Below are 20,917 nucleotides of genomic sequence, written 5' to 3'. Positions count from 1 at the left end.
AAATATTTCTCCAACACAAAGGACCAGTTTCACTTAATGCATTGCCTCTGGATTACATCATCATTACATCATCCACAAACAAAACAATGGGCTATCTTTTATTTATTTATTTATCCATTTATTCATAAATAAATAAATAAAGATTAGATTAAAGATTTTATGTTTTTACTTAAAAACACAAAGTTAGTTTCACTAACATGTTGTTGGAAAGGTGTTACAAAATTATCATTCTTATGTAAACAAACAATATTTGAATACAGTGTAATGTACCATTAATACTGCGGAGAATGAATACTGCACATTTTCCACTTTCCACACAATTGATATTGTTGTTGTTTTTTTCTCCCACTTTTTACATTTTTAAGACTTTCTGTTAAAACTGTAAAACTTTATAAATATGAATAATACAAAATATAAAGAATAATAAAACATACTGTAGTGTATCATTAATGTAGATAAAAAGGGAATATGAAGCCGTGTAAATACTGTTGCATTAGATCGTATGATGGGGTTAGACAGCCCTCGACACATCGTTACCTTAACTAAAACTGCTAGTGGGCTAAAATGGACTAACAAGATAATCCAGTAAGACACAAGTGACCAATGACAATGTTATCAAGATTTATGTTAAGTTAATTTGACAGGTCTGTAACCAAACACAGAAGTGGCATTCATCCTTTTGATTTGTCTGTTTTGTCACAGTCTCATTTGCCAGAGGCTTAGGAGCTCAAACCAGTTTGTCTTTTATAGCCTTTGGTTTATCATGCTCAGTGCATGCAAAAGAGGACAATACCTCACCACATAAAAGCTCCAAAACGACTTCCTGTTCCTTAAGTGTCACACCAGTCCCTCACCTTGTGCGTGACACCTGCTCTAACAAACAGGTTCTGACCTCCTGTGAACCTTTGACTCAAAGCTCACTCTCTCTTTCTGAAGATGAAATAGAGCTGAATAATGATCAAGTGAAACTCAAGGGCCCGGCAGGAATAAGAAAGTCTGTGGTGCAAAGGTTTTCATAGGAGCTGGCTCATTTCTTTGGGAAACAGAAGCTGAAGAAGCTCTTTGGTGGGAGGTCATCTTGGAACAGGTTCTTCAAGCAAAGCTGAAACAATAAAGAAAAAATGTCACAAATTACACCTCTTTTTATAGTCCAATAAACCAACGATTGACTACATTTCTGAAGTTAACACGACAACTATTCATTATTGGGTTTTCATGCAGTTGGAGCATGATTTCATCTCAAATCCCTAATATAGTCATGGCACTTCATGTCCTTGTCACATGATGTGGATCAAAAAAGAAATTGACAGCAGCCTCACAGTCTGTACTAAGGATTACCTACATGACTGTGCTTTATTAAACTTAGATGCAGTTTAATCAGTTTGAAATCTGCCCTGTTTTTTGGTTTGATTTGTGAATGATATATAATAATAACATATAATCTCACTTTTATTATTGTTGTTTGATTGTTTTTCACATAATGTCATCCTTTTGTATATGTATTAATTATAATATATATTTGTCATCTCTGACTGAAAGCTTCTTTTGAGTTTGTTCAGTCTCACATCTGGGTACTGCACCACTAAAAATTGCTGTGTGTTTGTTAACAAAGAGTAATAATGAAAATATTACGTTTCACAGCCAGAAGAGTGTTTCCATGACAACAAGCCACTGATGTCACCGTGAAGGGGTGAGCCTCGTCGAGCTGCACTGCCTTCGGTATCCCAGAATCCTCTTCTTTCCTTCCCAGGCGTCCACGGGCTCCTTTACCCCAGGTGTACACTTCCCCATCTGTAGAAAACAGGAGAGGGACAAAAAATGGTTTTAATTTTCCAGAGCACTCCTTGATGCATTTATCTACTGAAATATTTTACTGACAGCCCAGCGTCTTGTCTCACAGGTTGTCAAAGCTGAACAAAGCTTTCTACAGACAATAAAAAGCTACAGACATGGCTGACACCCCTGGATTTCTTCCCAGGGGAGGCAATCATTGGCTCACACAACATTTTACCCTTTCAATCCCAGATGATAAGATATTCAAATTGTTTTCTTCTGCGTGGACAAACAACATTTTTTTTCGGTGCGATTTTAAATAATAAGTCTTATTTTGGTAATGATTTGGTCCAAATTTATCCTTGTCTCTAATTTGAATACATAGTGGTTTGAGGGTAGCATATTACAACATGCATGTCCTGGTACTCACCTGATCCAATAGCTAAAGTGAAAGCATCTCCACATGCCGCCATAGTTATACCCTGCAGATTTGGCACAAGGTATGGCACACGGCGGGTACGGCGTGAACTACAGCCCATCTGACCATGTTGGTTACTGCCAAATGTATAACACTGACCATTTTCTGTTGTAAAGAAGATAAAAATGTAGTATCACAATACTAAAAATGTGAAACAGTGATAATAGTTTACCTGTGACTGCAACAGAATGGGCCGTCCCAATATCAATGTAAACAATTTTCTCCCTGTCCAGAGGTGCTGATTGGACCGGTGTATAAGAATGAACCTCTTCCACCTGACTGGAGGACCCTGGTTCCTCTCCTTCCATGATCTTATCCAGGCCAAGTTTGTTGAACCTTATAACACAACAAGCAGCATTAATGCAGTGAAACATTAGAAAGCAATTATGGAACTCAATCCGTGCCTCTTTCTCAACTGTGATGAAATAAGAAAAAGTAGGTTTGTGTAACTTGAATTATAGTGTAATTGTTTCATCCATGTTTAAGTGATGTAGGACAAGATTTTTTTTTAGAAGAAGACAACACAAACCCATCATATGAACTTAACCACAATAGTTTGAGTCATTCAGTACAAATATTTGATAGCATAAAAATGCACAAACAGTTGTCAAAGATTTGTATGAGTCATTTGTATGTTTTGCTTATTGTAAAAGCAGAAACCAGCTCTTAAGTATCTAACCTTTGTACAGAATGACAGGCAAAGGTATGTGTTCATCAGAATGTTGTCATACTGGTAGGAAAAAGAAATATGGTATTCACTAAATCTACCATCTAAAGCAAAAACATCCCTTGGACTGGGGAGTGGTTTGTTTGAATAAAGGAGAAAAAGATGCTCATTAAATATATTTGAAAACAGTACTTTTTGAGAACACAGTACCTGTTGCTTCCACATGCCACTATGCTGTATTGGGTGCTGATAATCATAGAGCAATCAACTCCGCACACCACTTTTTGGGCCTCAAAGTCCACTGGTAAACACACCTGCTGGGGAGAATTATGGGTATCCTGGGTGCCTAAGCCTAGGCGGCCTAAAACAGGGGGAAAATAGCCTTAGAGTATAGCCTAGTCAATCTTCATAAAAACTGTGATTTCTGTTAGTTCAATCTATCATGCAAAAAATGTATACTATCTCTATTAACCTATAGTACAACATTTGTTATTTTAAAACTGGATCATATTTTACCATTGTCTCCTCGACCCCAGGCAAATACTTCTCTTTCATTTGTCACAGCGAGCACATGGGAAGCACCACATGAAACCTGAACCAGCTCATAGCCAAGGAGCGCTTCTACAATCTTAGGCTGGAAGAACGAAAACAAGAGAGTTGTTAATTATTACAAAGATCTCAATATGAATATCAATATAATGGTATTATAATATAATGTTCAATTGATACCTGTGTTACATCATTGAAGTTACCATGTCCTAAACAACCATTACTTCCACTACCAAAAGTCATGATGATGCCCCTGTCTGCAAAATGAAAACAAACAAAAAGGTCAGAAGTGATTCCAACTCAGACAAGTGAACAAAAAACATGATAGTCTTTAACTCAAAGGTATTGAAACTGTACACTTTAAGACCCAAAATAAGCTTTACATTATAACGTTTTCATTTGCCCGTAATAACTCTATGCATTTTTAAATATTGACTTCCTTCAGCTTTTTGGCAGACTGTGTTTGGACCAGAAAGGGATGGGTCACAAACCTGTCATGCAGGTGGTGAAGAGATCACCACAGGCCACAGATTTGATGGTGACTCCAGACTGACCCTCCAGAAACCGGGAGACGAACTGAGGCTGCATCTGCTCCACTGCCCCGGGAAGACAGCCCTCACCTGAGGCCACAGAGGGAGCCTGAAGAAAGGAAAGGTTAAAACACTGATGCTTATGAAACAGTTTGGGTCAAGCACAGATAACATACCTCCCATGTAATTAAACGGCCTGATTTGGTGACCCCCATTTTCTGAGTGCGTCCCAATGACACTTGCAGCACTTCAGTGTTCAGCATTGGCAGCCGAAGTGGCATTGAGATCCCACTACCCCAGGTATACACTGAGGATAATGGGAGGGAATGCACTTTACCCGTGCCAATGCCAGTCACGCCATCTGTGCCAAACATTTTCACTTTTAGCAATTGTCTCAATTGATTTGTTGGAAACAAACTGAACACTCTGCCTCACCTCTTGACCTGCTGGTGGGCACCCTGCCTCCTGGCCTTCCTTGTGGACCAGTCTGTACTGCAGATAAGGGCTTTTCAATCCTAAAAAAGGCCAAACCAACGTACATACTTAGTAAATTATAACACAACGGAAATGTATAATAGTAGTTTAGTACCTTCGCATTTTGACGTTGCCTATGTCAGTATACAGATTAAGAAGTGGTCGGATACAGATGGGCAAAGCCATAATTTCATTGAGTTGTGGTCGTTTGGATGGGTCCAGATTTAGCATGTTGAGAATAAGCTGCCGAAGTTCTGGGCTGTATCGATCTGAAATAGGTGCAAATGTGCCACTCATGATCTTCAGGACAAGTGCAGGCAGATTCTGAAAGAAGAAATTGTGTCACTATTTTCTAATGAAGGCAAATGTTGTAATTTTGCTCAAATATTTTTCTTTTTCACCCATGAGATAGTACTTCTTTTGCTCTGTTATATATGAAAAATCTATATAGAAATGTTGCATCTTGAAAAAATTGCATAGCATAAAACAGATCAAATAAACATTGTCCATACAGCTGCCTCAAAGGCTCTCTTGAGACTGGCGAGCTCATAGAGCACACAGCCTAAGGCCCAGATGTCACTCTTTTGGTTGTATGGCTTTCCTTCACATAATTCTGGAGAGATATAACATGGTGTCCCAACCACCTGTAGAAAAAACAGGTAAACAGCAAAATATGTGGTTTATGCTTTGCACAAAGACAAAAACATTTTATTACAAAAGAAAACTCACTGTGTATGCCTTACTCTTGCTGACAAGGATTTTTGAAATCCCAAAGTCACCTATTTTGACAATCATCTGATGCTTGTCAAGGAGGATATTTTGTGTTTTAAGATCTCTATGCAGAATTAATTTGTTGTGCACATGATAAAGTGCCAGTAAGATCTGAACAAAGAAATGCAGAATAGTGTCCTCATCCAGCAAGGAGTTGCACCGCTTCTGAATGTAATCTGCCAATGTCCCACCTGCATAAAATAATTTTCAAGTCAATGAAAAGATTAAATAAAATGTAAATTTAATCCAAGTAAAAGAATAAGAAAAAGCGTTACTGTTTTTTCAAGTAAAATAAATCACAATCTAGGACTGTGTAATTAGACATTAATAACAATAATACTACCTGGTGCATACTCCATGGCGATCATAAGAGCTTTGTCCTCGAGAAAGTTCTCATAATACTCAATGATATTTGGGTGGTTGAGCAGCTTCAGCACTTGGCACTCGTTCTGTGCTGCAAGACGCTCATCTCGGGACATTTGCTCCACTGGGATCTCTTTGAGGATGACAAAGGCTCCATCACTGCGCCTGCGGCACAGGTGGACAATCCTGAGGAAAAAGTGTCATTATTATGCAGCATCCTCAATGCAGTCAGGAGCGTCGTTTAAATACAGTCTATAGCTGGGACTGTCTGGGAGTAAATCCATGTTTAACTAAGACTAAGTACTGTTATTTGTTTTAGAAAGGATGTTCAGTCAAAAATATTGTTAAATCTTTAGACTTGCCTGCAGCACTTTCAAACGGTATATAATCAAAACTTCGATTGCTGTAGACCGTTCAGATAAGTTCAGATAACAAACCCAGGCCATATTTATGCTATTACTTTATAACTTCAACATCATTTTACAAAGCTAACGTAGATAAATAACAAACTAACTACTGATGCCAGTGTCAGCCAGTATTCCCATAGTTTCCATCTTTAGTTCCTGAGGGCAGAGCAAACTCCAGCACAGCCCTTGAAGCCCAAATGCTACGAGCCATAAAGAATACACGGTATAAGTAAATCTATTTGACAAAACGTAAACTTTACCCAAAAGCGCCTCTCCCCACAACTTTGATTTTTTCATACTTCTCCATTACAGCTTCCCCTGTGCCGCGGTCTCTAAGCAACCGTCCAGCTGTACTACGGGCTCCAATGAAGGACAAAAGTGTGAGCCAAGCGCGTTGTCTAAAACATTATGGACACAGTAAACTGACTGGTGAGTATTAATTAACTATTCCTGTCCAATCACACTAGCCGTATTATTCAATAATAACTCTGAGGTGAGACTTGAAATTCTCATGAATATAGTATGTCACTGCAGTAGTGACCTCACACTTTGCAACAAAAGACGCTCCTCAGTCACATCAGCAGACATAGATTGCCTTCTATCATCGGCTTCTAACATTGTCAGACACATTTGCCCTCAGGCACCACAGTCAATCTCTAAGAATTTAATAAGTGAATCTAGTGAAACTGTTTCCAAACCCAAAGGTGCGGGGCACTGCCTGAGGAGCAAAGGGTCCTCCACCAGTATTCTTTTTCACAAGACAATAAGAAGAGCATGGCAGTCCACCAACTATTACCCCCCCCCCCCCCCCATCATCAAACTGTCTAACTCTGATAAGGCACTTATGCAAGGATATGCAGAGGTATTTTCGAACATTTTCAACAATAGCTAGCACATTTGCATTGTTTTGGGAGAGAAGAAAGACCTTTATCTTCAAAACTTGTACAGGGAGGATGGCACTACACTTCACCACACCCGCCTTCCCTGAAACAGTTGGTGCAGATTGGCTTCTGGCAGCTATAAGTTTGTGTCAGTCAGCCGCATGGCAGCTGTGGCTACTGAAGTGGTTACCACACGAGAGATGTGGGTTAATAATGGCCAACTAAAGTTTAAGTTGGATCCTTCCATTAAAGCTACTGAATAACATATGTATCTATTTCGGTATGATCACACAGGTGGCAATAGTGTTGGCCTAGTTGTTAAATGTTTACATATGGCATACTTAAGCCTATTGATGGGTCCTTCTGGGGTCACAAGAAGGGACCGCTGCTGCTGTGGTAATTAATGTTATACTGCTGCCATCTAGAGGTCAAGTTGATTCACTGCTTTTCAAAATTAATTTCTAGTCTATCACTAGCCTGGAGTAGGCTGAAGTAATTGTGATGATTGGTGATTAGGCCATTATGATAATGATATTTTGAACCATATGTTACAGCCTGGGTTTTGTGTCGCAGAGGCTATTTTTCATAACAAAGAGGCAAGCAGCCGTAGCAGTAGGCTAGATCAGTGCAATGAGTGATTGAATGATATGTTTGAACTTGGCCAAGGTATGGCAAGTAGGTTAATATGTGCATATTAAATGCTTAAGCCTAAATGTCTTTTAAGATCAGCCTATTAAAGCAAATATTAGGCCTATAACTCAACTTTTGGGAACTTTCTATCATGTTAACATTGTTTCCTCATCAAAATCAAGCTTGAAGTGGTTTTATATCTCATCCCTGCATGTTTAAGTAATCTTTTGATCTCTCCTGGGCACTATACAAACATTCCTTACAGTTAGGAGTACAAGCCCACGCCTCTTGTACAAGGCTGTGCTGTGTTCCCACCCATGCTCCCTCACAGCCATTTTTCATAAACATACAAATGGAGGATTCAAAACAATAGGCTATACTACAACTTCACAAACTCGATGAGATGTCCAATAGTTTCACTGGGTGCTGCTTGTTGTGATGGAACTCTGAAGGGGGAGTGACGTAGTGCAGGGAGCAAGGAGTGGGGGGACTCAGAGCTCAAAAATTAGATTAGTTCAAAACATTTTAACACGTTATTTTTATTTTACAACAATAACAGGTAAAATGGAGATCTAAATATGTGTCGTAATAATGACAATAATTGCCATATAGGCTAGGTGTAATACGCCTTTTTTTTTAAATTACATTTGGCCAACAAGAATTTTTTTTTACAGCTACGCTATAGTACAAGTTTTCAAATAGTTTTATTTCAAATCATATCACACTTGTTGAGCGTAGAACCTACATCAATGATTGCGTGACTCGATCTCAGCATCTGCCCCACCTTGTTTCTGTGTTTGTGGTTAGGGTAGCAGCAGCGCCTACTCTGTCGTCTGAACACCACACCCCCTGCTACTTGCGCACACAGCGGAGCGCGCCACCAGTGACCAGATTTACAGATCGCCCAATGGACACGCTTTAAAAAAAAATCACGAAAGTTTTGATTGGGACGAAGGACGCTTCACAAACGGAAACAGTTTGACACTCAACTTTGTAGGAAGAGACTGTGGAGAATAACATTATCTTGTTATCTTGTCCTTTTTCACTTCTGGATTTAGGAAACACTCCGATCACATACCGACCGTGCATATCAGTCCGTCATCGCGCTGACAAAGGAGTACTCGGGCATACGGAGCTGAAGTAAGGGACATTACGAGCACCAAGAACTTGTAAAAAGGGAGAGAAAAGGGGGGCTGGTGGCAGAGGATGGAGGCCCTGCTTCCTGTTCTGAGGGGGTACCCAATCCCCTCAGTACTGGTGTGCGCGCTCCTCTTCAGGGTTGTCGACCAGCTCCTCCAAAAGCTGCCCGTGCCCAAAGTGGTCCAACAGGACAAGTTTCATTCTTGGAGGTGGAGGAACCTTTCTGTGTCCATGGTACATTCACTGATCACTGGCACATGGGCCGTGACCTGGTAAGTGTCCAGCTAAATGCTTAGTATAACAGATGCCATTGTCTATTCACAGCGCGCATGATGCGTCTCTGGCAGCGTGTGGGCAGTGACAGTCAGTGGCAGTCAGGACAAACAGCCGAGGAAGAAAGCATGTTCAGACAGGACAGAGCAGGGACACAATGGCATTTGGAGCTCAGAGTGGAAATGCCAATGTACAGTATAAGTGAGCAAATCTTAGGCTGTAGCACATGTCTTCTGTTTTCCTGATTGGTAACTGTAATGTACTGGTAATGAGCTCTCAAATAAAAAGGAGAGTTAACTGGAAAAACCTGCTGTAAACGGGTCTTGAGAGAAAACAATTTCTTAGGGCGGGAACTATGATTCATCCTCACATATTCCCACATAAGACAGTTCGGGCTTTTCATGCTATGTGCATCTTTGAAACTTTATTCCAATTTAACTGCACTGTTTGTTCTTAACACATACTAACTACTAATCCTAAGTTAAGTCCTGTAATGTAGGTGGGGGGGACCACCCATAGAAGAACACTTAGAATTGTGTGTAGCACTGGCTTGCCTGGCTGAAAAGTGTTGTGTGAGTCTAAGTGTTGTGAATGACCAGTAGCCTATAAAACTGAAAATTATAAATTGGGCAATCAACAAAAAAATATGTAAAAAAGATATTCTGTATGAAGTCTCATGTTCCCTAAGATAATGTTTCAGTGTAGTTACTTTCTCTAAAAAAGTGAGCCCAATAAATGTGAGCCATCTCCCATAACCTGTGTCCTTCCTCAGTGCGGTGGTGTGGCCTGAGACGCTGCAGGACCTCCATCTGTACCAAACTCCACTGTCCTACCTGCTCGTCTGTGTGTCAACAGGTTTGTGTTTCCCTACTTTGAATGAATATGAATGTAATCCTTTGTAAGAAAAACAAATGCCTGGCTCTTCTTAAAAATCTCAAATAGCCGTATCCCCTGGAAACCCAGATCCCCCATAGACTGGCTCGTCTGGTTGAGCTGTGTGCACTGTGGGTCTTCTGTGCATCTGTGTGTAACCATGAGGACTCAAATCTGTGTAGGTCTGCCTTGACAACAGCCAGCAGCTTCCAGTCCCTCTGAGCCTATCCCCATTATAGGCTATTACTCAGACACTTGCTGCATCTCTCTGGCCACTGCCATCCAGCCAACAGTCTCAATCATTTGGATATTTAAAGTCAGATGAGATCATCAGGGTTTCATTGTCATGACTATGTCCACATTCTTAATGGACTTGGTGTGAATTTGTGTGCAATATTTGTACAATATTTATATATAAGCTATAAATTCTGATATAAATATCAGAATTTATAGCTTTTTTATCACTGTTATTTGATTCATATAATACAAATATTGTTATGGCTGAAAACACACCTTGTGACATCTTCTATCAGATACATTAGCACTTTATATTGGGAACAGTCAATTCCAATTATGATTTAGTGATACATTTCTGATACCTTAGTTGGCATGTTATGTAGTTAATAGAATCACTTTGTGGCTCTCCTTGTTCCCAGGATACTTTATGCAAGATGCATGTGACATCATTTACAGGGGACATGCCCGGGGTTCATGGGAATTCCTCTTGCACCATGTACTGGTAAGAAAACACACAATATAGGACCTTTAGGTTTGTTTAAATGTGTCCATATTATCTGGCACTGTGGTTTGTGTTTTCCAAACAACTGGTGAGTTGCTGGTTAAAATGAAGTTAGAATTTTAATTATAGTTCTCTGTATCCCTACTGACCAGCAGAGGGCAGTGCTGAAAGCACTGAATCATTCCTTGAGAAAGACAAACACTGTCCACTCCTACTACCTAACGATGAATACCTAAAATGCATGCTTGTCTAGTGGAGGGTTCACTACCTGTTTGTCTCCGTTGCTTTGCGTAAAATACCTAGAATGGCTTTAACTCATTATCTCCATGTAGACAAGCAGGTACAGCACTAGGCCAAGTTACATGTCAGATCAGTGGAAATGCTACCCCGCTCATAGAAATGCATGGTTTTCAAGATATTGTTGAGCATTAAAATCACCTATCATAGAATAAACCATAGTGAGATATTTTACTGCAATAATGTGGAAAATTTCAGGCGCACCAAAACTATCTCCATGGAGACAAGCCGAGGCAGACCCTCCACCAGAAAACGTTACATAGTGGACTTGTGTTCATACGTAAGTACAGTATGTGATGATGTCATAATAAAACTCAAGTCTTCCTGTGTGTGCAGGTGCTGAGCTGTTTCTTGTATGCGCTGTGCACTCAGAAGTATGTAAATGGGGCAGTTGTGGCTCTTTTTGTGGAGGTCAACAGTGTCACACTACATCTGCGTCTGTTGTTGAAGCTGGCCGGAGCTCAGTCCACTCCCCTCTATCACATCAACAAAGTGGTCAATATTGTCACATATGTGATTTTCCGACTGTTTACCCAGTTCTACCTCACTTGGTTCATTCTCCACAACTACGCCAAGTTAGACCATGCCGGGTTTTTTTTCTTTTGTATGATGCTCATGAATATTATGATAGGCATATACTTGTACCGCCTGATCCGCTCTGACTTCTTTATTCGAAGAAAGAGTAACATCACAGAAAATGGGACTCACAACAACAATTCTAGAAAGTTTCTTACAGATTAAATATCCAGGATACAAATTACTGGAAAAATCTTTTTTTATATGAACTCTTTTTTTATAGGAACTTTCATGTTAATGATCATGTCACCCTTCTTAGAGCTCGCACTTGATGGATTGATCCTTTTAAGATGTATTACAGCAGCTTGTTAGTGTGTGCATACTGTTTTTATGGCTTTAAAATTATTTTTCACATTTTCCAAAAACCGTTGAGCCAAACATTTTCAAAGCTAATGCCAAAGCCATTGCCAATTCTTTACAGACCAACAACCATATTCTAATAGAAAACTAAGCCCCAAACATTAAAATGTTCTGATCTAATATTTGTATTCACATGCGTGTGTCTGTGTCTCTATAATGCCATGTGTGGTGGAGGAGATTTTCTGCATGGTTATACAAATATCAGTGCAGGTGGCCACAGACCTCAAAATGGGTTTGCATTGGGCAACATCCAGGGTTGAAGGTGCTAAACATTAAAAACCAGGCTGCACAGTCATTATGGTATTGATACCCTATTCTAAAAATTGATAAGTAAATTTTGCCATAGTTTTTAAACTATCTGCTTCAATAAAGTGAAAACATGTGCCTGTACCATATTGCCTCATTATTTTAAAACCATGAATGTAACAAACATCATGTTTACAAAACATCCACAAGAATAAAATGGACTTGACTTTGTGTCTTGTTTGAGGATGCTAAAACTGTAATTTAATATCTATATGTCCGTAGAAAACATGGCAATATTTCTTCTTGCAAATAGAATAAACTCTTTTTGATCTTGTAGGCTGTAATGGGTGATAAAAAGTCAAAAGCATGGAACTGCAGTTTAAATAATCTTAAATTTCTCTAAAGAGAAACAAATTCTCCCTCCCTTTTTTGGCTGAGCTGAAAAGGACTATAACGCCTAAATGATTACTGATCACTACTACCAAGGCAGTAGAGGACTTTCTGCTGTGGCTGTTGACAGGTTTAGGCCAACTTTACTTGGTGTGGGCGGTCCTTATCCCAACAGCGACTGATGCTTCCTCATTTTCTCCACAAGGGGGCGTGCACACAACCCAAAATCTCAGCAGCAGCAAAGCACAAATGTTCCCAAACTGAATCAGCCCCATATCAGCCCCCCACTGTTCTGGCCGCTTCTCCCGTGGGTTGTTTTCTGTTCATTCAGTGTAAACGAGGGCAAGTAGCTGGAAGTAACATTTTCAAGAACAAGAATCTGGGAAAGCGTCCCAAACCTGAAGGGCTTATTCCGTCGGTGAGTAACGCATCTCCCGCTGTAGCATGAGGCTAAACGGAACAGTGTCTACAAAGTTGCTGTGGGGAGTTTCAATGTGGCACTGTCTTTTAACTTACTAACACATTACGATAGATTTGGCTCGCTAGTGATTGGTAAAGTTACGAGTTTTCAAAACTCTGGAAACTACCATCTTCCTAAGTCATTTTAAACAAAAGGATTACATAGCACAGTTACTATTTGTAATCACTGGCTATAGTTGTCTGGTCTGGTCGTTGCTAGCTCTGCGTGAGGTCTAAAGCTGCCCTGTGTAACTTATTTTCTGGTTGGGTCAGCCATCTGCTTGTCTCCATGAAGATGTACTTGTTTGCCTACCCAGGAATGTTCCACAGTATATTATTAAACATCAATCTAGGCGTTATAGACTTGGCTAAGTGGTCGAGGTTATTCATTTCTCTACCAGTTCTTCTGTAGCTGAATAAATAAACCCTGTTAAATAAAGAAAAACACAAACAAACAGATATTCAGCCCTTGGGAACAATATTTCTCTTAACTCTTTTATGATCCTAAATTTTCATTGAGTTTATAAATTAGTAGCTTGGTTGGAAAATAATTAGGTAAATTTCCTCCTGGATCAATTTGTATTTCTATTTGGAAAAAGTCTCACAGTAGCCTATGATGAAATTATTTCTCCAACACTGTCCTGGGCAATGGGCTACTGTGAATTGGTAACACTAATGAAATATGTCAAGTGTAAGAAGTATTGATGTTGTGTTTAACCTCTTCTCCTCTTTTACAGTGTGATACATTCATGACCTTATGTCTGTCCGTGCATCAGCCATGAGTGTCCTTCCTCCAATCAGACGAGACCGCATCATTGCTCAGCTCCCACAGGTATCACTCTTCCTCCTCCTGTTTCTTTTAACACAAATGTCTCGTGTGTGGACCAGAGCCAGAGCTTACTGTTTATGTTCTTGTGCCAGTGTTTCAGGAAAGAGGCTGCACTGCACACCAAAGAGGAATTCAACAACAAAGTTAAAACTGCCTGTCAGGAACAGCGCACTGGTACTGTAGGGTAAGTAAAATCTGGGTATCTCTCAGGTCTTTAATGTAATCTGTACGCCAAGCCTATATATGGTCTACTTTAAGCATATGTTGCAACTATGCTATTTTAAAGATCAAATTGGTTACAATTGCTGCAGCCAATAGAGCAATTAGTAAATGGCTAAGTTATTCCAATATATCATCAAACTAACTTAACAAAAACCAAAGTACACACTAGTTTAAAATATTACTTAATTTTAGACAAATAATCAACCACACACTTACATTATCCTTTATGTGTATTTTTCTTTCTTTTACCTCTCAGCAGATTTAAAATTTCAAAGGTCATTGTTGTGGGAGATCTCGCTGTGGGTAAAACCTGTCTGATCAATAGGTAAGCAGGATTGTGAAACAATAACCATATAGTAAATTTGGCTAAAGATATTTTGGTGATGCACCCTTTTAATCTCCTTTCACTTTGGAGGTGGCATCATTTTTCTTTTATTATCCTAAGTTCATTTATTTTCCTATTTATTTCCTATCATTTATTATCCTATTGCAATTATTTTAACTTGTGTGTTGTTTTTTTCTTAAATGCAGATTTTGTAAAGATACTTTTGATAAGAACTATAAAGCAACAATTGGTGTTGACTTTGAGATGGAGCGGTTCGAGGTGCTGGGTGTACCGTTTAGCCTACAACTGTAAGTAACAAACTTAATTTAATCTAGTTTATTGAACAATTAGAGTCAGTTTTTTCTTCACAGATGGGACACTGCAGGCCAAGAGAGGTTCAAGTGCATTGCTTCTACATATTACAGAGGTGCCCAAAGTAAGGATTACACTTGGAAACACAAAATGCATTTTATACACCACCACACATTAACAAGATTAAACAAGAATAATGAATAGGTTTATTGATTGGTTATTGTGCTTTGCAAGTAGGCATGTCACAATAATTACTATATCAACTTATCTTTCAATATATAAAAGCTGAAACAATATCTTTCAGGGCTCAGAATTTATCGTGTTTGCAATTTCTTTGTGAAAGTGGTGGGACTTTGAGTATTTTTGTTGTAATACAGTAAGATTTGAGCTGTAGAAGGTTGAGTGACTTTTATGGCTAATTATTGGTTTATTCTGTTATGTATATGTTGCAGCTCATGATTCTTAATGATACTATCTATTTAAGAATGGATTGCTGAGATTATTTTGCTTTATTGTTATTGCATAAGTTTCAATATTATCAATTGTTGCTCTATAGGTCTGTAGCAATTTATTGTTCTTCAAAATTTATATTGTGACAGACATGTGCAAGTTAATGAAAGCAATACCCAAGTAAGGTGTTCACCTGCTTTAGAGCAAACTTTGATGATTTGCAGTTGTTTCTAAATTCTAGAGATATTTTCCAAAAAACTATCATCATTTGGCTATTTTTAAAACATATTTTTAACTGAAAATATTTTGTTGCAGTTGTGATAATCGTGTTTGACTTAACTGATGTAGCCTCATTGGGTCATACAAGGTAAGTGTGCTTTTTATCCCATATTTCCTCTTGTACCATGACATAGTATTTATTTATTTGAACACCATTACTAATATACAGAAGAATAAACCATTACATTACAGTGTTTACAGGTGTCCCATATGTTCACAGACAATGGTTAGAAGACGCCTTAAAGGAGAATGACCCCACTAGTGTCCAACTCTTCATTGTTGGGACAAAGAAAGACCTGAGTGTACGTCTTTACACAAGAGCACATGCTGGGGACTATATATGGGTTTCAGATGAACAATTCCTTCCTGATTTGAAGGACTTTTTGAGGACCTTTTCCTCTTTCATTTGAATTGCTTAATTGCTATGACCACGGACGATGGTTGCCATAGCTTGAAACCCATGGACCCAAGAAGTCAGATGGGAACTATTCTGGGTTGATGCCAGTTAACACAAAGCCTTTATGTCCTGGCTCACCCCTCAGGAATGTGCTGCTTCCTCTGGCTGTAAACCCCAAAGTATTCGTAAAACTGGGTCACTAGATGGGCATGACGAGTTGGGGTCATTTTATTGTTTCTTTCTCATAGTAAACTTCTCTTTACAGTCACCAGCTCAGTACACCCAGATTGAACAAGATGCCCTTAAAATTGCACAGGAGATGAGCGCTGAATATTGGGCAGTTTCTTCACTTACAGGTAGGTCAGAAAAATATGTTTCAAGAACATATTGTGCAAATAAAGCCCTGTTTATTCATATGGGTTTACAATGTACACATTTTCCTGTTTTCATTTTGCATTCTACTATGTAGTTGAATACATTTTAAATAATGTTTTATGTATAACCCATCCTTCAGAAACACCTTTATAGTCGTGTATTTGATATTTTAGTAATTCCCATTTTCTGTTTCTACACTGTGCATTTTAGCCCGGATTGCCATCGGTCTTTTTCCATTTATTCTGAGATTCATTGACAATATCAGATTATCACATGATTTCTAGTATTAGTAAAAAGAATGACACGTTTATTTTTCTTTAAAGGGGAGAATGTAAAAGCGTTTTTCTTTCGAGTGGCATCTTTGGCATTTGAGATGAACGTTCTTGCAGAGCTGGAGAAAAGTGGAAAAAAGCAAATTGGAGATGTTGTCAGTATGTATCTATGCAAACTATGTCCAGTTTTTATATTGAAATTTGGTATAAACCTAACTGTGTCACATAAACTTTTAGGGATAACCAGCAACTCCAGTAATCTCTACAGTATGTCAAAAAAGAAACAGTCGGGCTGCTGTCAGTGAGGCTGGGAGGAGGAGGAGGAGGAGATTGGTACGAGTGTATTTGTGTCTGTGGAAAGGAAAAGCTCTGAGCGCATGGGCCGGAGGCTGACTCAAATTCACTTTTTCCTTTGGCCTTGGATTCTTCCATGAGCTGTGCATTTTTGTGGCCTTTCCCTTTTTTTTTTACTCTATTTAAATGACCCTTCATGCAATTACAGAGTATATACGATTATTAAAAATAGCATATTTTGCTTAAGACTGACAGGAGCTGCTAGTATTATGGATTAGATCTCTAATGTTTACTACAGGATAATATGCTGCTAAGGTTAAAGGTACCATTGCATTCCTGTTCTATTTTATAAAGTTTTAAGAATAGTAGTTCATCCCATTACATTTCAATAATGATGACATTATCAAATTGTAGATATTTTAAAAGGGAAGATTCTCCCATGTTATTTAAAAAATATTGAAGCCAGCGACAGTGTTGTTTTTAAATACATTTATGCATTTTGTGTCAAAGTATGTGTTAAAAAATAAAATATTTCTATACAAAAACTATAATTTTACTTCACAAAATTCTGTTGTTTCTCATAAAATTACTATTTTGAACTTTTCCATTTATAATTATTTATTTATACGCCTGAGAGTGAGAAACACAGTTTCGATTCTTCATATGTTTCGTATGAAGGATTGACAAACTTTTTTGAATTTGAATTTTGAATTTGAGTTTTTTTCAGTTGTTCATTCTTGAAGGAGTTAAGATATTTTTGGTCAATTTGGCTTTGGAGCTCCTCAGGAATACAGTGAGAGAACTTGTAATTTTTCTTAATCCACTTTCCACCTTCAGTATTTTCAATAGCCACAGCTGCGACACCTATAGCAGAAATAAAATTACAACTCACTAAAATGACATAGTTATAATAGAGAATGTTACTGTGCAGTACACTGACCCACTACAGTGGCACCTAGTCTTTCCGCCAGCTCAATCGCAGCTTTCATGGTTCCTCCGGTTTCTATCCATTGATCCACTAACAACACTCTGACACCTAAAACAATACAGGTGCAGGGTCAACCAGTTGGTTCAGTTGAGTTCCAAATGCACTAGAGGGCACTGTAGCAGAAGAAATGAGAGGCAAGGGAATAATCTTTTCATGGTTAATGTACCATGCATACAATATTTCATTAAGTGTCCTTTCATTTAATCATTTGTGGACTTAAAGTTGCGCTGTGTAACTTTTCTGATGGAGGGTCTACCATCTGCTTGTCTTCACAGAGATGTACCACAATATGGCATTAAATTTATCCACCTTGGTAAACACTAATAATAAAAGTATGTGACATCACCGGGCCAAATTACAGGTTCGATTTGTGGAGAGGCAAGCCCACTCAAAGTTAAAATGGCTGCTATTCAATGGATTGGAATGGATGGACACTGATTTAAATCAAAGCAGGACTTTAATGCAAAGTGACACTGTGGGCAAAACAAAAAACATCTCCATGAGACAAGCAGGTGAACAACCCTCCACCAGAAAAGTTACACATTGCACCTGTTATGTGTTATGTTGTGTGTCACAGTTATATGACTTTTAATTCTAAACAAAGTTACTCAGACAGGTTACACATACTAATCTCTTTGTCTTTGTAGCCATGAAGTGTGTGTCCATCTAAACAATAGCAGCTAAGTAAATTTTTTGACAGCTGTCCAACATTTGTAAAGGGTAAAATCTTAAAAAGTGAAAAAAAGTTTAAAAGTTTAACCTGGTTTGAGTACATCCAGCCGCACTTCCATGGTCTTCTCTCTGCCAGAGTAGTCAGTGTAGTTCTGAGTTTGGGTCTCCACACACAAGTGCCCAACTTTGCGAATTGCCAGAAAGCCTTTTCCCAGTGTTGTAGCCACACATGCCCCTAAAACAAGTACACTTGTTTTTCCTGCACTTTGTAATAGTTTTACACTAAACAGTACATGTGACTAGAGTGCAATGGGGGTAGCAGTAAGACTCTAAATTTAGAGGGTGGACTAAGTTTTCCGAGTCCTAAACATAGTGTTGCTGCCCCTTTTAAAATATAACCAGGAGATAAAGTTTTCTTACCAAGAATGAAGCCCATTGCATCAATCCCTGCAACAATATCAATGCTGTCATTGTGGAATGGGCCAAGTAGGTCTTTGACACAGTCTGCAAGAGCCTGAAGAGAAGTGACAGGACATAAGACAGTGTAGAGGGACATATAGTTTAGATCAGGGCTATATTTTACCTGTGAGTTACAGTAGAGTCTGGAGGGGTCGAGCCAGGCAAAAGCAGGTCCTTTTGTGTTGGGCGCCATGAGAGAAAGATACCATCCTTTAGGCCTGTCTGCAGGAACAGCCAAAATGTCCATTTGAAACAGTGCGAAGGGTAGTTAAGGAGACAGCTGAGGAGATTTGAACTAACTGTGAGCAGCTGTAAATGTGCACATGGCTTGAGTTGCAGGTCTACAGAGTGGGAGGGGGCTCTGTGTAGTTACTGTCAATCTTGCTGCAGGGTGTTAACAGAAAATTATATAGAAGTTAACATTCCCAACTAAATTATGACTTGATTAAAAAAATGTGTAATGTAAAGGCAGTCAAATGGATATATTTAGTGTAAATGTCATTAGACTATACTTAATTAAAAGTGCAATACTATAAGTATAAAGTACTAAGTGTCTTTGTGTTGTTACTGAGCTGTAATCTTACGATGATATTACATTACATGTGTTTTGACTCAGCAGAGGGCCACTGTCTAAATGTTGTTATCATATTCACAATTGTACTAGATAAATCCACAATATAAACATCTCCATGGATCAAATCTCACTTTCAAACAAAACAATGTGGGAAAATTCCAAGTTTGTGCAGCTTCAAGCTGAGCCTTCACCTCATTCCAGAAACAATTGGCACTTTCTCACAATCTGTGATGAAGCAGTAAACCCAGTGAACTTGGTTTCATACCTTATGGAATGAGGAGCCTGTTGACATTCATTTGAATATTAATTTATGAGTCAGTGTTGGTCTGTTGAAATCTGTGGATGTGTGTAGCCTATATAAAAACAAGCTTTTTGTTGACTGAAACACCCCTTGGAAAAATCTATTCCATTCTACTTTTCATCTAATTAAACTAAAACTTCTCATTGTAAATGTCACTTTTGTTATATAATTTTTCAATTAGTCAAGTCAAGTCAGTTATAGGCCTATTAAATCTTGTAGCCTCTGCATAACAATGACATATCCTCAAGGGTCTAAGTTGGGATAAGTGGGTTCATTGATCACTGGGATGCAAACATAAGCAATACATTCATAACGTGTAGAATGCTTCGTATGTGACAGCAGGGGGCGCCAATATGAACTTTTGCAAAGATCTTTTTAGCTTTACAGCAATCTAGATTTCGCTAGACGATTATTAATTTAGCCTGTATCCAGACACAAAACAAAAAGTGATAGATAGGCATTTTTTTTTTTTTTTTTTTTTATCCCCAAGAGTTTTTTCCCCCTCCCTCCACATCGTACGGGCCATCGGGTGATTTTGCATCATTTTTGCCCGCCTCCAACAATCGGATTTCAGCGCCTTGAGTAGGCTGTGCCCCCGCCTCTCGAACTCACAGTAAAGTCCAACCATGTGACTAAACTTTTGGCTGATTAGAGGGCCCACCTGACCCGTGCCTTTGTACTTTTAACACTTGCTATGGGATACAGGCGCAGCATCACCGTGCTTCCTCAACTGTGCCAACGTGTTTTAGGCGTAATAAATCTTAATTACCACTTTTGCAGTCCAATATAGGAGATATTTATTCAAATACGAGTTCTCCCATCTTCAAAAAGTATATATGCAATAATGCGGTAACATAACCTACAATTGTTTGTAGCCACATGCAACTGGATGCTGCCAAGTTATTTGATCCTCCCCGAATAGTGTCACAATTTGACCGAGTTCCTTTCATCTGAGCGCCTCTCTCTTGTGCCTTCCCATTCGTGGGCTCGCCTCTCTTCCCGTGCCGTCAGTGGCTGTTGTTGCGTGCGATAGGCTTGGCCAACCTTTTTCCACATTCCACAATGAAAGAGTTTTGTTCCCGCATTGTAATTTAGGTCATCAGTGATTCTGCGTCTGTTTTGTGGCACTTGAAACTTTTCCAATGTCCTGGTTTGGCACAATCACCCCATGCCTGTTGCTATGGAAAACGGCCCCAAGTTTGAACCTCCTCTTTGCGTGTTCCCAAAGTAAATCTCCGCTTTGAGGGGGGCGCAGGAAAAGGAGGAGAAGAAGTAGGGTAACTAACGGTCAC

The 20,917-nt window shown here is 38.9% G+C and overlaps 4 protein-coding genes across 5 annotated transcripts in view; 2 read left to right on the top strand and 2 right to left on the bottom strand.

The window, feature by feature from the left end:
- tlcd1 (TLC domain containing 1) overlaps positions 1 to 12,171 on the top strand; it is a 78,653-nt gene extending 66,482 nt beyond the window's left edge. Inside the window, exons 4-8 of the mRNA XM_020928633.2 lie at positions 6,325 to 6,441; positions 8,331 to 8,935; positions 9,709 to 9,791; positions 10,466 to 10,548; positions 11,182 to 12,171. Coding sequence (XP_020784292.1) covers positions 8,730 to 8,935; positions 9,709 to 9,791; positions 10,466 to 10,548; positions 11,182 to 11,586 — 777 coding nt within the window. The 5' untranslated portion in view covers positions 6,325 to 6,441; positions 8,331 to 8,729 and the 3' untranslated portion in view covers positions 11,587 to 12,171. The remainder of the gene's footprint in view (positions 1 to 6,324; positions 6,442 to 8,330; positions 8,936 to 9,708; positions 9,792 to 10,465; positions 10,549 to 11,181) is intronic.
- Positions 28 to 6,372, bottom strand: nek8 (NIMA-related kinase 8). Its single transcript, XM_020928674.2, has 15 exons — positions 6,273 to 6,372; positions 5,586 to 5,791; positions 5,201 to 5,433; positions 4,984 to 5,115; positions 4,587 to 4,795; positions 4,433 to 4,512; positions 4,174 to 4,358; positions 3,959 to 4,106; positions 3,648 to 3,724; positions 3,435 to 3,552; positions 3,129 to 3,279; positions 2,424 to 2,587; positions 2,204 to 2,356; positions 1,633 to 1,791; positions 28 to 1,102 (listed from the first exon to the last, which is right to left on the bottom strand). The coding sequence occupies exons 1-15, from the start codon at positions 6,317 to 6,319 to the stop codon at positions 1,074 to 1,076; spliced, it is 2,091 nt and encodes a 696-aa protein (XP_020784333.1). The 5' UTR covers positions 6,320 to 6,372; the 3' UTR covers positions 28 to 1,073.
- Positions 12,172 to 12,645: 474 nt separating the features above from the next.
- rab34a (RAB34, member RAS oncogene family a) lies at positions 12,646 to 17,182 on the top strand. Of its 2 annotated transcripts, none has more exons than XM_055166750.1 (11): positions 12,646 to 12,835; positions 13,614 to 13,708; positions 13,798 to 13,889; positions 14,187 to 14,252; positions 14,459 to 14,560; positions 14,624 to 14,688; positions 15,330 to 15,381; positions 15,514 to 15,595; positions 15,956 to 16,046; positions 16,389 to 16,496; positions 16,575 to 17,182. In XM_055166750.1, the coding sequence occupies exons 2-11, from the start codon at positions 13,634 to 13,636 to the stop codon at positions 16,640 to 16,642; spliced, it is 801 nt and encodes a 266-aa protein (XP_055022725.1). In that variant the 5' UTR covers positions 12,646 to 12,835; positions 13,614 to 13,633; the 3' UTR covers positions 16,643 to 17,182. The 2 variants fall into 2 exon arrangements, with proteins under 2 accessions (XP_055022725.1, XP_020784300.1); XM_020928641.2 differs by having other exon boundaries at positions 14,184 to 14,252.
- Positions 17,111 to 19,129, bottom strand: zgc:174895 (uncharacterized protein LOC100126024 homolog). The gene is made up of 5 exons (XM_020928757.2): positions 18,875 to 19,129; positions 18,712 to 18,805; positions 18,380 to 18,526; positions 17,572 to 17,667; positions 17,111 to 17,495 (listed from the first exon to the last, which is right to left on the bottom strand). The coding sequence occupies exons 1-5, from the start codon at positions 18,995 to 18,997 to the stop codon at positions 17,254 to 17,256; spliced, it is 702 nt and encodes a 233-aa protein (XP_020784416.2). The 5' UTR covers positions 18,998 to 19,129; the 3' UTR covers positions 17,111 to 17,253.
- Positions 19,130 to 20,917: the final 1,788 nt, after the last annotated feature.

This window comes from Boleophthalmus pectinirostris, unplaced genomic scaffold (genome assembly GCF_026225935.1).
Source record: "Boleophthalmus pectinirostris isolate CB_2022bp ecotype Guang Dong unplaced genomic scaffold, ASM2622593v1 HiC_scaffold_9, whole genome shotgun sequence".
NCBI lineage: Eukaryota > Metazoa > Chordata > Actinopteri > Gobiiformes > Gobiidae > Boleophthalmus > Boleophthalmus pectinirostris.
This window is presented reverse-complemented; position numbering and strand designations above follow the sequence as displayed.

Coding starts and splice junctions, on each gene's coding strand:
- rab34a (XM_020928641.2), top strand. CDS start 13,634: ATGTCTGTCCGTGCATCAGCCATGAGTGTCCTTCCTCCAATCAGACGA. Junction 14,689..15,329: donor ATATTACAGAGGTGCCCAAA/GTAAGGATTACA, acceptor ATTTTGTTGCAG/TTGTGATAATCGTGTTTGAC. Junction 15,382..15,513: donor GCCTCATTGGGTCATACAAG/GTAAGTGTGCTT, acceptor ATATGTTCACAG/ACAATGGTTAGAAGACGCCT.
- nek8 (XM_020928674.2), bottom strand. CDS start 6,319: ATGGAGAAGTATGAAAAAATCAAAGTTGTGGGGAGAGGCGCTTTTGG. Junction 5,792..6,272: donor GTGGGGAGAGGCGCTTTTGG/GTAAAGTTTACG, acceptor CTTTTTCCTCAG/GATTGTCCACCTGTGCCGCA. Junction 3,553..3,647: donor ACTTCAATGATGTAACACAG/GTATCAATTGAA, acceptor TCGTTCTTCCAG/CCTAAGATTGTAGAAGCGCT.
- zgc:174895 (XM_020928757.2), bottom strand. CDS start 18,997: ATGGACATTTTGGCTGTTCCTGCAGACAGGCCTAAAGGATGGTATCTT. Junction 18,527..18,711: donor TGCAATGGGCTTCATTCTTG/GTAAGAAAACTT, acceptor TACTTGTTTTAG/GGGCATGTGTGGCTACAACA. Junction 17,668..18,379: donor GCTGGATGTACTCAAACCAG/GTTAAACTTTTA, acceptor GTATTGTTTTAG/GTGTCAGAGTGTTGTTAGTG.